We start from the raw sequence: 13,087 nt of genomic DNA, 5'->3' as shown, positions 1-13,087 counted from the left end.
AAGACCGCCGACAATGCCACAGCACGTTTTTCCGCTCAGAGGAGAATTCTTGACACCTCTGACTTTACTGCTCTGCTTTTCGTTCCACCATGTTGGTTTATGTACATTACCACAGTTACATTGTCCGACTGGACTTTAATGGCCTGATTCCGAAGTAGAGATGAGGCCTGCAGAAGGGCATTGTAGATTGCCCTGAGTTCCAAGATGTGTATTGGAAGGACGACATCCTGACTTGACCATCTTCCTTGAAACTGCATACCCTGGGTGACTGCTCCCCAACGTCTGAGGCTTGCGTCTGTGGTTAGCAGAATCCAATTCTGAATCCTGAACCTCCGACCCTCAACGAGGTGAGAAGTCTGTAGCCACCACAGAAGGGAGATTTTGGCTCTTGGCGACAGACAGATCCTCTGGTGCATGTGAAGATGCGATGCGGACCATTTGTCCAATAGATCTAGTTGGAAGGGCCTCGAATTAAACTTTCCTTACTGAAGCGCCTCGTAAGAGGCCACCATTTTCCCCAGAAGGCGAATGAACAGATGCACCACGAACCGGGTTGGCTTCAGGACAGCCAAAACCATCGATTGGATTACCATAGCCTTCTCCAAGGGAAGGAACACTCTCTAAGACTCTGTGTCGAGTATCACTCCCATAAAAGGAAGCCTCTGCGTCGGCTCCAGGTGAGATTTTGGTAAGTTCAGAAACCACCTGTGATCCAGGAGTAGCCTGGTTGAGAGGCCAATGTTGTCCAACAACTGCTCCCTGGATGGTGCCTTTATCAGAAGATCAATGGAATGGATTTGTGTGTATCACAACCAGGCGCTAAAGCTGCTGACTTAGTACAAATCTCAGAAGTTTCACCTTACTTCTAAAACAATAATGCAATACAAAAAATTAGAGTGTACACATAGTAATCAAGCGCTAAGGACAATACTTCCCTTATTCTGGGATGATTATAAACCAATGTTTCTCCTCTTGAATGGGTGATGTTCTTAATGAAATTCACCAGGTTTGTGAAGAAACATGGAACAGAAAATAGAACAAATATAGTGTAGTATGTCAACCACACAACAATAATAAGTCCCAAAAACTTTTTATCCGGTATCCCCTTAGTTCATATGACGTATGGAATAAGATGTCCTAAGATCGTCCAGGTACAGAATTATGTTCACTCTCTGTTTGCGGAGTAGAAAGATCATCTCTGCCATCACTTTGGTGAACACTCTCTGTGCCGTGGAAAGACCAAATGGCAGGGCCTGAAACTGGTAGTGACAGTCCTGCAGTGCCAAGCGTAGATAAGCCTGATGAAGCGCCCAGATCAGAATGTGAAGGTATGCATCCTTGATTTCTAGAGACACTAGGAATTCCCCCTCCTCCAGACCTGAGATCACCGCTCTCAGTGACTCCATCTTGAATTTGAACACTTGTAAGTACGGGTTCAACGACTTGAGGTTCAAAATTGGTCTTACCGAACCATCCGGTTTCGGTACTACAGACAAGTTGGAATAATATCCCTTATTTTGCAGATGAGGTGGAACTGGAACAATGACCCGAGTCTGTACCAGTTTTTGAATGGCGTCCTGTAAGGTTATACTTGCCTCCTGCGAAACTGGTAAGCCTGATTTGAAGAATCTGTGAGGTGGGAGCTCCTGAAACTCCAGTCTGTAGCCCTGGGAAATAAGTTCTATGACCCAGGGATCCTGTCACGAACCTGTCCAGATGTGACTGAAAAATTTTACTCAGGCTCCCACCCACCAGTCTTCCAGGCATCGCGGTCCACCATCATGCTGAAGGCTTTAAGGAAGCAGAGCCTGAGCTCTGTTCCTGAGAACCGGCAGATGCTGGTTTGTGTGGTTTACCTCTAGCACCTCTGGTGGCTGTAAAAGAACCTCTGGTTTTGCCCTTAAACTTGGCAGTCCGAAAGGACTGTAGATTAGATCCTGAGTAGGCCTCCCTTTCTGAGGGAGCTGCAGAAGGAAGGTACAGTATGTGGACTTACCCGCAGTAGCTTTGGAGATCCATTTGTCGAGTTCATCTCCAAATAAGGCCTCTCCTGTGAAGGGTAGGCCTTCCACGCCTTTCCTGGAGTTCGCATCAGCAGTCCACTGGCGTAGCCATAAGCCTCTGCATGCTGACACTGCCATAGCAGTGGTGCGTTCATTAAGCAAGCCTATTTCTTTTATGGCTTCCACCATAAAGTTCACAGAGTCCTGTATATGTTGCAGGAGTAAAATAATCTTCCCCTGACGCAAGGTATCTAACCCCTCAAGTAGATTACCCGACCATTTGGCGATGGCCTTAGTAATCCACCCACATGCTACAGTATAGTGGGTCTCTGGGCCACTCCAGCAGCTGTGTAAAAGGAATTGAGTGTAGTCTCAATTCTACGATCAGCCGTGTCTTTTAGGGAGGCAGCACCCGGGACAGGCAATACAATTTTCTGTGACAGCCTGGATACTGATGCATCCACTTTCAGGGATTTGAAATTTCCTACCAGGATTAACCCACGGTCCATCAAACAGGGTATTTAGTTCCATTGACACAGGAAAAGTGGCTGAGGATTTCTTTTTTATATTAAAATAAGATTTTACTCACCGGTAAATCTATTTCTCGTAGTCCGTAGTGGATGCTGGGGACTCCGTAAGGACCATGGGGAATAGCGGCTCCGCAGGAGACTGGGCACAGCTAAGAAAGATTTAGGACTACCTGGTGTGCTCTGGCTCCTCCCACTATGACCCTCCTCCAGACCTCAGTTAGGATACTGTGCCCGGAAGAGCTGACACAATAAGGAAGGATTTTGAATCCCGGGTAAGACTCATACCAGCCACACCAATCACACCGTATAACTCGTGATATGATACCCAGTTAACAGTATGAACATATCAGAGCCTCTCAACAGATGGCTCAACAATAACCCTTTTAGTTAACGATAACTATATACAAGTATTGCAGACAGTCCGCACTTGGGACGGGCGCCCAGCATCCACTACGGACTACGAGAAATAGATTTACCGGTGAGTAAAATCTTATTTTCTCTGACGTCCTAGTGGATGCTGGGGACTCCGTAAGGACCATGGGGATTATACCAAAGCTCCCAAACGGGCGGGAGAGTGCGGATGACTCTGCAGCACCAAATGAGAGAATTCAAGGTCCTCCTCAGCCAGGGTATCAAATTTGTAGAATTTTGCAAACGTGTTTGCCCCTGACCAAGTAGCAGCTCGGCAAAGTTGTAAAGCCGAGACCCCTCGGGCAGCCGCCCAAGAAGAGTCCACTTTCCTCGTGGAATGGGCTTTTACAGATTTAGGGTGCGGCAGTCCATCCGCAGAATGTGCAAGTTGAATTGTGCTACAGATCCAGCGAGCAATCGTCTGCTTAGAAGCAGGAGCACCCAGCTTGTTGGGTGCATACAGGATAAATAGCGAGTCAGTCTTCCTGACTCCAGCTGTCCTGGAAACATATACTTTTCAGGGCCCTGACTACATCCAGTAACTTGGAATCCTCCAAGTCCCAAGTAGCCGCAGGCACCACAATAGGTTGGTTCACATGAAAAACTGATATCACCTTAGGAAGGAATTGGGAACGAGTCCTCAATTTCGCCTTTCCCATATAAAATACAGATAAGGGCTTTTGTCAATTCTGATACACGCCTGGCCGACGCCAAGGCCCACAGAATGACCACTTTCCACGTGAGGTATTATAGCTCCACGGATTTAAGTGGCTCAAACCAATGCGACTTCAGGAAATCCAACACCACGTTGAGATCCCACGGTGCCACTGGAGGCACAAACGGGGGCTGACTATGCAGCCCTCCCTTAACAAAAGTCTGAACTTCAGGCAGTGAAGCCAGTTCCATTTTGGAAGAAAATCGATAGAGCCGAAATCTGGACCTTAATGGAACCCAATTGTAGGCCCATAGTTACCTCTGACTGTAGGAAGTGCAGAAATCGACCTAGCTGAAATTTCTCCTTTGGGGCCTTCCTGGCCTCACAGTACGCAACATATTTCCGCCATATGCGGTGATAATGGTTAGCGTTCACTTCTTTCCTAGCTTTAAATAGCGTAGGGATAACTTCCTCCGGAATTCCCTTTTCCTTCAGGATCCGGCGTTCAACCGCCATGCCGTCCAACGCAGCCGCGGTACGTCTTGGAACAGACAGGCCCCCTGCTGCAGCAGGTCCTGTCTGAGCGGCAGAGGCCATGGGTCCTCTGAGATCATTTCTTGGAGTTCTGGTTACCAAGCTCTTCTTGGCCCACCCGGAACAATGAGTATAGTTCTTACTCCTCTCCTTCTTATTATTCTCATTACCCTGGGTAAGAGAGGCAGAGAAGGGAACACATACACCGACTGGTACACCCACGGTGTTACCAGAGCGTCCACAGCTATCGCCTGAGGGTCCTTGACCTGGCGCAATATCTTTGTAACTTTTAGTTGAGGCGGGACGCCATCATGTCCACCTGTGGCCTTTCCCAACGGTGTACAATCATTTGGAAGACTTCTGGATGAAGTCCCCACTCTCCCGGGTGGAGGTCGTGTCTTCTGAGAAAGTCTGCTTCTCAGTTGTCCACTCCGGGAATGAACACTGCTGACAGTGCTAACACAAGATTTTCCGCCCATCGGAGAATCCTTGTGGCTTCTGCCATCGCCATCCTGCTTCTTGTGCCGCCCTGTCGTTTACATGAGCGACCGCCGTGATGTTGCCTGACTGGATCAGCACCGGCCGGTGTTGAAGCAGGGGTCTAGCCTGACTTAGGGCATTGTAAATGGCCCTTAGTTCCAGAATATTTATGTGTAGGGAAGTCTCCTGACTTTTCCATAGCCTTGGAAGTTTCTTCCCTGTGTGACTGCCCCCCAGCCTCGAAGGCTGGCATCCGTGGTCACCAGGACCCAGTCCTGTATGCCGCATCTGCGGCCCCCTAGAAGATGAGCACTCTGCAGCCACCACAACAGCGACACCCTGGCCCTTGGAGACAGGGTTATCCGCCGATGCATCTGAAGATGCGACCCGGACCACATGTCCAATAGATCCCACTGGAAAATCCTTGTATGGGACCTGGCGAATGGAATTTCTTCGTAAGAAGCTACCATCCTTCCCAGGGCTCGCGTGCATTGATGCACCGACACCTGCATACGTATTAGGAGGTCTCTGTCTAGAGACGACAACTCGGACTTCTCCTCCGGGAGAAACCCTTTTTATCCTGTTCTGTGTCCAGAACCATACTCAGGAACAGTAGACGCATCGTAGGAACCAGCTGCGACTTTGGAATATTCAGAATCCAGCCGTGCTGTTGTAGCACTTCCCGAGATAGTGCTACTCCGCCGAACAACTGCTCCATGGACCTCGCCTTTATAAGGAGATCGTCCAAGTACGGAATAATTATTTCGGCCATTACCTTGGTAAATACCTCGGTGCCGGGGACAGACCAACGGCAACGTCTGGAATTGGTAATGACAATCCTGTACCACAATTTTGAGGTACTCCTGGTGAAGAGGGTAAATAGGGACATGCAGGTAAGCATCCTTGATGTCCAGTGATACCATGAAATTCTCCAGGCTTGCAATAATCGCCCTGAGCGATTCCATTTCGAACTTGAACCTTCGTATATAAGTGTTCAAGGATTTCAATTTTAGAATTGGTCTCACCGAACCGTCTGGTTTCGGTACCACAACATTTTGGAATAGTAACCCCGGCCTTGTTGAAGGAGGGGTACCTTGATTTCACCTGCTGGAAGTGCAGCTTGTGAATTGCCGCCAGTACTACCTTTCTCCGAGGGCAGCAGGCAAGGCTGAGGTGAGGTAACGGCGAGGGGGAGTCGCCTCGAACTCCAGCCTGTATCCCTGTGATACTATTTGCAGAACCTAGGGATCCACCTGTGGGCAAACCCACTGGTCCCTGAAGTTCCCGAGACGCGCCCCTACCGCACCTGTCTCCACCTGTGGAGCCCCAACGTCAAGCGATGGACTCAGAGGAAGCGGGGGAAGATTTTTGATCCTGGGAACTGGCTGCTGGTGCAGCTTTTTCCTTCTTCACTTGTCTCTGTGCAGAAAGGAAGCGCCTTTGACCCGCTTGCTTTTCTGAAGCCGAAAGGACTGTACCTGAAAATACGGTGCTTTCTTAGGCTGTGAGGAAACCTGAGGTAAAAAAATTTTCTTCCCAGCTGTTGCTGTGGATACGAGGTCCCAGAGACCATCCCCAAACAATTCCTCACCCTTATAAGGCAGAATCTCCATGTGCCTTTTATAGGCAGCATCACCTGTCCACTGCCGGGTTTCTAATACCCTCCTGGCAGAATGGACATTGCATTAATTCTGGATGCCAGCCGTCAAATATCCCTCTGTGCATCCTTTATATATAAGACGACGTCTTTAATATGCTCTATGTTAGCAAACTATTATCCCTGTCTTAGAGTATTAATATTATCTGACAGGGTATCAGACCATGCTGCAGCAGCACTATTTATGCTGAGGCAATTGCAGGTCTCAGTATATAACCTGAGTGTGTATATACAGACTTCAGGATAGCCTCCTGCTTTTTATCAGCAGGCTCCTTCAAGGTGGCCGTATCCTAAGACGGCAGTGCCACCTTTTTTGACAAACGTGTGAGCGCCTTATCCACCCTAAGGGATATCTCCCAACGTGACCTATCCTCTGGCGGGAAAGGGTACGCCATCAGTAACTTTTTAGAAATTACCAGTTTCTTATTGGGGGAACCCATGCTACTTTACACACTTCATTCATTCATCTGATGGGGGAACAAAACACTGGCTGCTTTTTCTCCCCAAAAATAAAACCCCTTTTATGTGGTACTTGGGTTCATGTCAGAAATGCGTAACACATTTTTCATTGCCGAGATCATGTAACGGATGTTCCTAGTGGATTGTGTATATGTCTCAACCTCGTCGACACTGGAGTCAGACTCCGTGTCGACATCTGTGTCTGCCATCTGAGGTAACGGGCGCTTTTTTGAGCCCCTGATGGCCTTTGAGCCGCCTGGGCAGGCGTGGGCTGAGAAGCCGGCTGTCCCACAGCTGTTTTACGTCATCCAGCCTTGTAAGGAGTTGATATTGTCGGTTAATACCTTCCACCTATCCATCCACTCTGGTGTCGGCCCCACAGGGGACGACATCCCATTTATCGGCCTCTGCTCCACCTCCACGTAACCTTCCTCATCCCACATGTCGACACAGCCGTACCGACACACAGCACACACACAGGGAATGCTCTGACTGAGGACAGGACCCCACAAAGTCCTTTGGGGAGACAGAGAGAGAGTATGCCAGCACACACCAGAACGCTATATAAATGCAGGGATTAACACTATAACTGAGTGATTTTTCCCCCAATAGCTGCTTGTATAAACAATATTGCGCCTAAATTTAGTGCCCCCCCTCTCTTTTTAACCCTTTGAGCCTGAAAACTACAGGGGAGAGCCTGGGGAGCTGTCTTCCAGCTGCACTGTGAAGAGAAAATGGCGCCAGTGTGCTGAGGGAGATAGCTCCGCCCCTTTTTAGCGGACTTTTCTCCCGCTTTTTTATGGATTCTGGCAGGGGTATTTATCACATATATAGCCTCTGGGGCTATATATTGTGATATATTTGCCAGCCAAGGTGTTTTTATTGCTGCTCAGGGCGGCCCCCCCCCCCCCCCCCAGCGCCCTGCACCCTCAGTGACCGGAGTGTGAAGTGTGTATGAGGAGCAATGGCACACAGCTGCAGTGCTGTGCGCTACCTTGGTGAAGACTGATGTCTTCTGCCGCCGATTTTCCGGACTCTACTTGCTTCTGGCTCTGTAAGGGGGCCGGCGGCGCGGCTCTGGGACCGAACATCAATGGCCGGTTCCATGCGGTCGATCCCTCTGGAGCTAATGGTGTCCAGTAGCCTAAGAAGCCCAAGCTACCACCAGTTAGGTAGGTTCGCTTCTTCTCCCCTTAGTCCCTCGCTGCAGTGAGTCTGTTGCCAGCAGATCTCATTGTAAAATAAAAAACCTAAAATATACTTTCTCTCTAGGAGCTCAGGAGAGCCCCTAGTGTGCATCCAGCTCAGCCGGGCACAGGATTCTAACTGAGGTCTGGAGGAGGGTCATAGTGGGAGGAGCCAGTGCACACCAGGTAGTCCTAAATCTTTCTTAGCTGTGCCCAGTCTCCTGCGGAGCCGCTATTCCCCATGGTCCTTACGGAGTTCCCAGCATCCACTAGGACGTCAGAGAAAATAAGATTCCTCAGTCTCCTCTGTCACCTTAGCAGGGATATGCAGAACTTCTCTGATAGCTTCTATGAGAGATTCTATTCCCTGTCTCAGAGTAGCCTCCACCAACTCTGAGTCCACCTTCCCATCCTCCATGTCTGACCCTTCATCATCAGTGTCAGACTGCAGGATATGGGCCAATTTGCGGACAAATGGCAGGGGACTGAGATGCTGGTTTGGGTACTGAGTCTCTTTTCATAAACTCAGTCATCGATTTTCTTAAATATTGCATCTCTTTCTCACTGCGGGACAGTTTAGTAGAAATTTTGGAAATCATTCCCCTAATGGAGTCCAGCCAAGTTGGCTCTGCCCCGCTAGCCTGGGAGGAGACACTGCACTGAGTACACAGTAGTGAACCCCATGGAGAAGAGGAACACTGTGCCTTACATGAAACACACTCTTTGTCTGACATACTGTGACAGTGATAGCACACACACACACACACACACACACACACAGGAACAGGATAAATGCACAATTAACCCACAAAGAGCCCTTCCAGGGAGACACAGAGATAGAATGGAGCCAGCACATGGCGCCCTTACTGCTAATGCCAAGTCGCAGACCAAGTACCTAGATTAGATACTCAGTACACTAATAATCGTTCCCCCCCCCTGCTATGACCCCCTTGGTACCGTTGAGGTAATCTGAAGTCTCTCTGGAGGAGTTGCGCGTCCCAGTCAGTCAGTGTCTGTGTCCACTGCAGAGGGAAAATGGCGCTGGTGAGCTGCTGGATCTGCTCATAGTGAAGCCCCGCCCCTTCAATGGCGCGTGGTCTTCTCACTCTTTTTTTGAACTGGCTGAGGTAATTATGTGCCTAAAATGGAGTCAGCCCCCTTTTAAGTCTGTAATGCCAGTCTGGGTACTGGGGGTAATTCCAAGTTGATTGCAGCAGGATTTTTGATAGCAATTGGGCAAAACCATGTGCACTGCAGGGGAGGCAGATATAACATGTGTAGAGAGAGTTAGATTTGGGTGGGTTATTTTGTTTCTGTGCAGGGTAAATACTGGCTGCTTTATTTTTACACTGCAAATTAGATTGCAGATTGAACACACCCCACCCAAATATAACTCTCTCTGCACGTTATATCTGCCTCCCTTGCAGTGCACATGGTTTTGCCCAATTGCTAACAAAAATCCTGCTGCGATCAACTTGGAATTACCCACACTGTGTACATATATATTGTACTGAGACTCAGTTCGCCCCCTCAGAAGCCGGGCGTCTGCACTGTGTACCGTATCCGCACCCTCATGCCGCCATAATGGCTGGCGACCCGCTAACTGGGAAGCCGGCTTACTACTCACCACTCTTCTTTCTTCTGGCTCTGTTAGGGGTGGCGGCATGCTGCGGAAATGAACGCTCACTGTGGGGATTGTGAATAGTTCCCTCAGAAGCTAGTGTCCTGTCAGCGGGGAACGGGACCATTAACCCTTCAAGAGGTTGGGCCATTCCCCCTCCTTTCCCTCAGTCCCATGAAGCAGGCAGGCTAGTGCCATCCAGTCCTACCTGAAAATAACAAACAGATAAAATAAATATAGAAAACTCTTCAGGAGCTTCCAGTGACATGACCGGCTCCTCCGGGCACATTTTCTAAGCTGAGTCTGGTAGGAGCGGCATAGAGGGAGGAGCCAGCCCACACTATCAAATTCTTAAAGTGCCCAAGGCTCCTAGTGACCCGTCTATACTTCATGGTAATAAATTGATTCCCAGTATCCCCAAGGACGTATGAGAAATTACATGTCTAGGTCGTAGACCGAAGATCTTTCATGTTCTTATTGTGGGATGCATTTTTAGCCATCCAGATACGCATCCGCAGTAAAGAACTGAATGCAGTGTTGTATACATCTGCAACCCATGTAATAAAAATCTTCAAAAACAAACGTATTATATAGGCAGTCCATAGGGGGAAATTCAATTGATATCGCTTTCCAATCTCCCATCTTATTTTACGGGAGATCGCAGAGGCAATAATTTATTTATGCCTGTTATCGCACCGATTGCGCCCATTTGTGTCGGGTTTAGCCATATAAAGCAAATGGGTCACTTTTTGCACATGACAGCTCGCCAGCACGGGGGTCCGCGAGATGAAATGTGTCGCCTCCTGGCTCAGCGCTACCGAACAAAGCAACAATTTTATTGCTCCACTGGGCGACATCTAGTGGCAACCACGGGGAGAAACAATTGAATTCCCCCTTATGTATCTGCTCACTTTCTGGATTACTATAAGCCATAATGTAACGGACAGTAAACCAAGCAGAAATTGGAATGCAGCGTGAAATAAATGGGCAAATGCGTGGAAGCTGGCTCACATAGTGTGGGCCAACAACGTTTGCAGTTGGTAAATGACCCAGAGTTTAAAAATGGTAGTACTCCCACCGCTGCTAATACTGGGGGTGCCCATATATGAGCAGATTGTTCAGGGTTCTCTAGTCTGCCATAATTTTTAGATTAAAACAGTACGCTACCAATAATGAGAACCTCTGGGCTGGTGCCATATATTTAGCTATATTTCTCCAGAAAAACAAACAGATTTCTCAAATACTATATAATATTTGCTGTATGAGGATGCATGGTCCACGGAGTACCGATTTTCGAATATATATATATATATATATATATATATATATACATACATACATGACGAAAAACCAGTAAAGGTTTGAAACGTTGACCATCACCTAATGCTTCTGTGATTGTGTCCTTTGTGCCGCTGATGAGAACTCTATATGCACTGCTGCAATGCAGTTATGAGGGCACCGGACCAAGGTCTGTTTGTTAATGGGAGTGCCGAGTCTGTGCTGGACTATATATATATACATACATACATACATACACACACACACACACACACACACAATTCAAAAATTCGCACACATATAATTCAGGTCAGAAACAGTGTGGTGCTCCGTAAAAATCCAAATGGATTAAATAGACAATAGTTGTGGAACGGGCACTCAATTTTCCAAAAAAGACATTTAGCTTGAAGCAGAAAAAATAGTCCATTTATTACTTACAGACCATATTAAAGTGCAATTGTGCAAAAAGAGATTAGTCGACGTGACGTTTCGGTCCAATGAGGACCATCATCAGGACTTGTAGCAGTGCATCCTTTCACCAGAGCAGTCTGTCTCTGGGCTGCTCTGATGATAAACTTTAAAATATTACACTTTCCAGTCATACATTGCATTAATAAATACAAAGCTTTCCTTAATTATTAGTAGGTGCCTCAATGACGACAGAGTTCTTTAATGGCTTCAGTATTAACAAAATCCGTATCACCCAAGGCGTTTCGTTGATAGTGACTTCATCAGGGGTGTCTTTAGAAAGAACAAAACATAAGTTGTCTTAATATACACTTATTTTTTCACATTTGAAACAAATGTAAATCCATTTACAGTTGAGACATTACACGTAAATTCATTTTTGAAACAATTTATAACACAGCTTATTTGGTTGACATGGTCAACTACAGCAATCACCGACAGTTGTTCTTTTCAAACATGTGTATCTTTCAGAGTTTGAAATATTAATTGATTGCTAAAACATATTTGACAGGACTCAAATATGTTTTAGCAATTGAAAAACATTGAAGTAAAAACCTTTAATATTAAAACAAATCCTGCAGAGCCATATATATATATATATATATATATATATATATATACACATATATATATATATATATATATATATATATATATATATATAAATGCAAACAATGTGCAAAAAAGGAAAGAAGAAGAAAGAGATGGACAAATTAAACAGAATGAGTGGACTAATTACAATCCGTTTGTACATGTTGTTTCTACAGAAAACCACATTTCAATATAGTTATTGATCTTACAGTTAGTAAATGTCAATTTCTCCATATATATGATATTGACATTATATTCCAGAAAAACTAAGGAAAAAATTATGTCTCCAAAGAAGTAGTAATGGGGTTGTCAGGTCCCCATTTTATTGTACAGAATATTTACAGCCAATAGTTCTTAACTGTAAAATAATACACATTGGGAGAAATTCTGAGTTGATCGCAGCAGCAAGTTTGTTAGCAATTGGGCAAAACCATGTGCACTGCAGGGGGGGGGGGAGGGCAGATATAACATGTGCAGAGAGAGTAAGATTTGGGTGGGTTATTTTGTTTCTGTGCAGGGTAAATACTGGCTGCTTTATTTTTACACTGCAATTTAGATTTCAGATTGAACACACCACACCCAAATCTAACTCTCTCTGCACATGTTATATCTGCCTCCCCTGCAGTGGACATGGTTTTGCCCAACTGCTAACAAAGTTCCTGCTGCGATCAACTCGGAATTAGGCCCTTTGTAGGCACATACATTCACAATTTATTCATTAGTGTAGTGGTCTTTTTCTTCTTGTTGCCTTTTTCAATGTGAAAAAATAAGTCAACTTTTGTTTTGTTCTTTCTAAAGACACCCCTGATAAAGTCACTATCGACAAAACACGTTGGGTGATACAGATTTTGTTAATACTGAAGCCATTAAGGAACTCTGCCGTCATCTCATTGAGACACCTACTAATAATTAAGGAAAGCTTTGTATTAATGCAATGTATGACTGGAAGGTGTAATATTTTAAAGTTTTTATGCTTTTATGAAGTATAGTTTAATAAACATACATAACACAAAAGATATTTGGTTGTACGGAGAGATACTGTTTTATACCATTGATCATCTGTCGTCATCAAAAGTTGTATTAGAGTCAGGCACCCCTGTGTACATTTGTCATATTATATATATATATATATATATATATATATATATATATATATATATATATATATAGCTAGCAGGTTTGGTACTCCACTTTGTTGTAACAGCTACCTGCG

At 46.0% G+C, this 13,087-nt stretch overlaps 1 protein-coding gene across 3 annotated transcripts in view; it reads right to left on the bottom strand.

The window, feature by feature from the left end:
- ZGLP1 (zinc finger GATA like protein 1) overlaps positions 1-13,087 on the bottom strand; it is a 117,866-nt gene that overhangs the window by 60,095 nt on the left and 44,684 nt on the right. Inside the window, exon 4 of one of the 3 annotated variants that reach the window (XM_063930203.1) lies at positions 11,243-11,556. The exons of the other annotated variants lie outside the window; for them this stretch is intronic. Coding sequence (XP_063786273.1) covers positions 11,515-11,556 — 42 coding nt within the window. The 3' untranslated portion in view covers positions 11,243-11,514. Of the gene's footprint in view, positions 1-11,242; positions 11,557-13,087 lie in introns of those variants that run through there. 3 annotated transcript variants of the gene reach the window in all.

Source organism: Pseudophryne corroboree, chromosome 6 (assembly GCF_028390025.1).
Source record: "Pseudophryne corroboree isolate aPseCor3 chromosome 6, aPseCor3.hap2, whole genome shotgun sequence".
NCBI classification, from domain to species: Eukaryota; Metazoa; Chordata; class Amphibia; order Anura; family Myobatrachidae; genus Pseudophryne; species Pseudophryne corroboree.
Note: the sequence above shows the minus strand (reverse complement) of the source record. Positions and strands in the feature narration are given on the sequence as shown.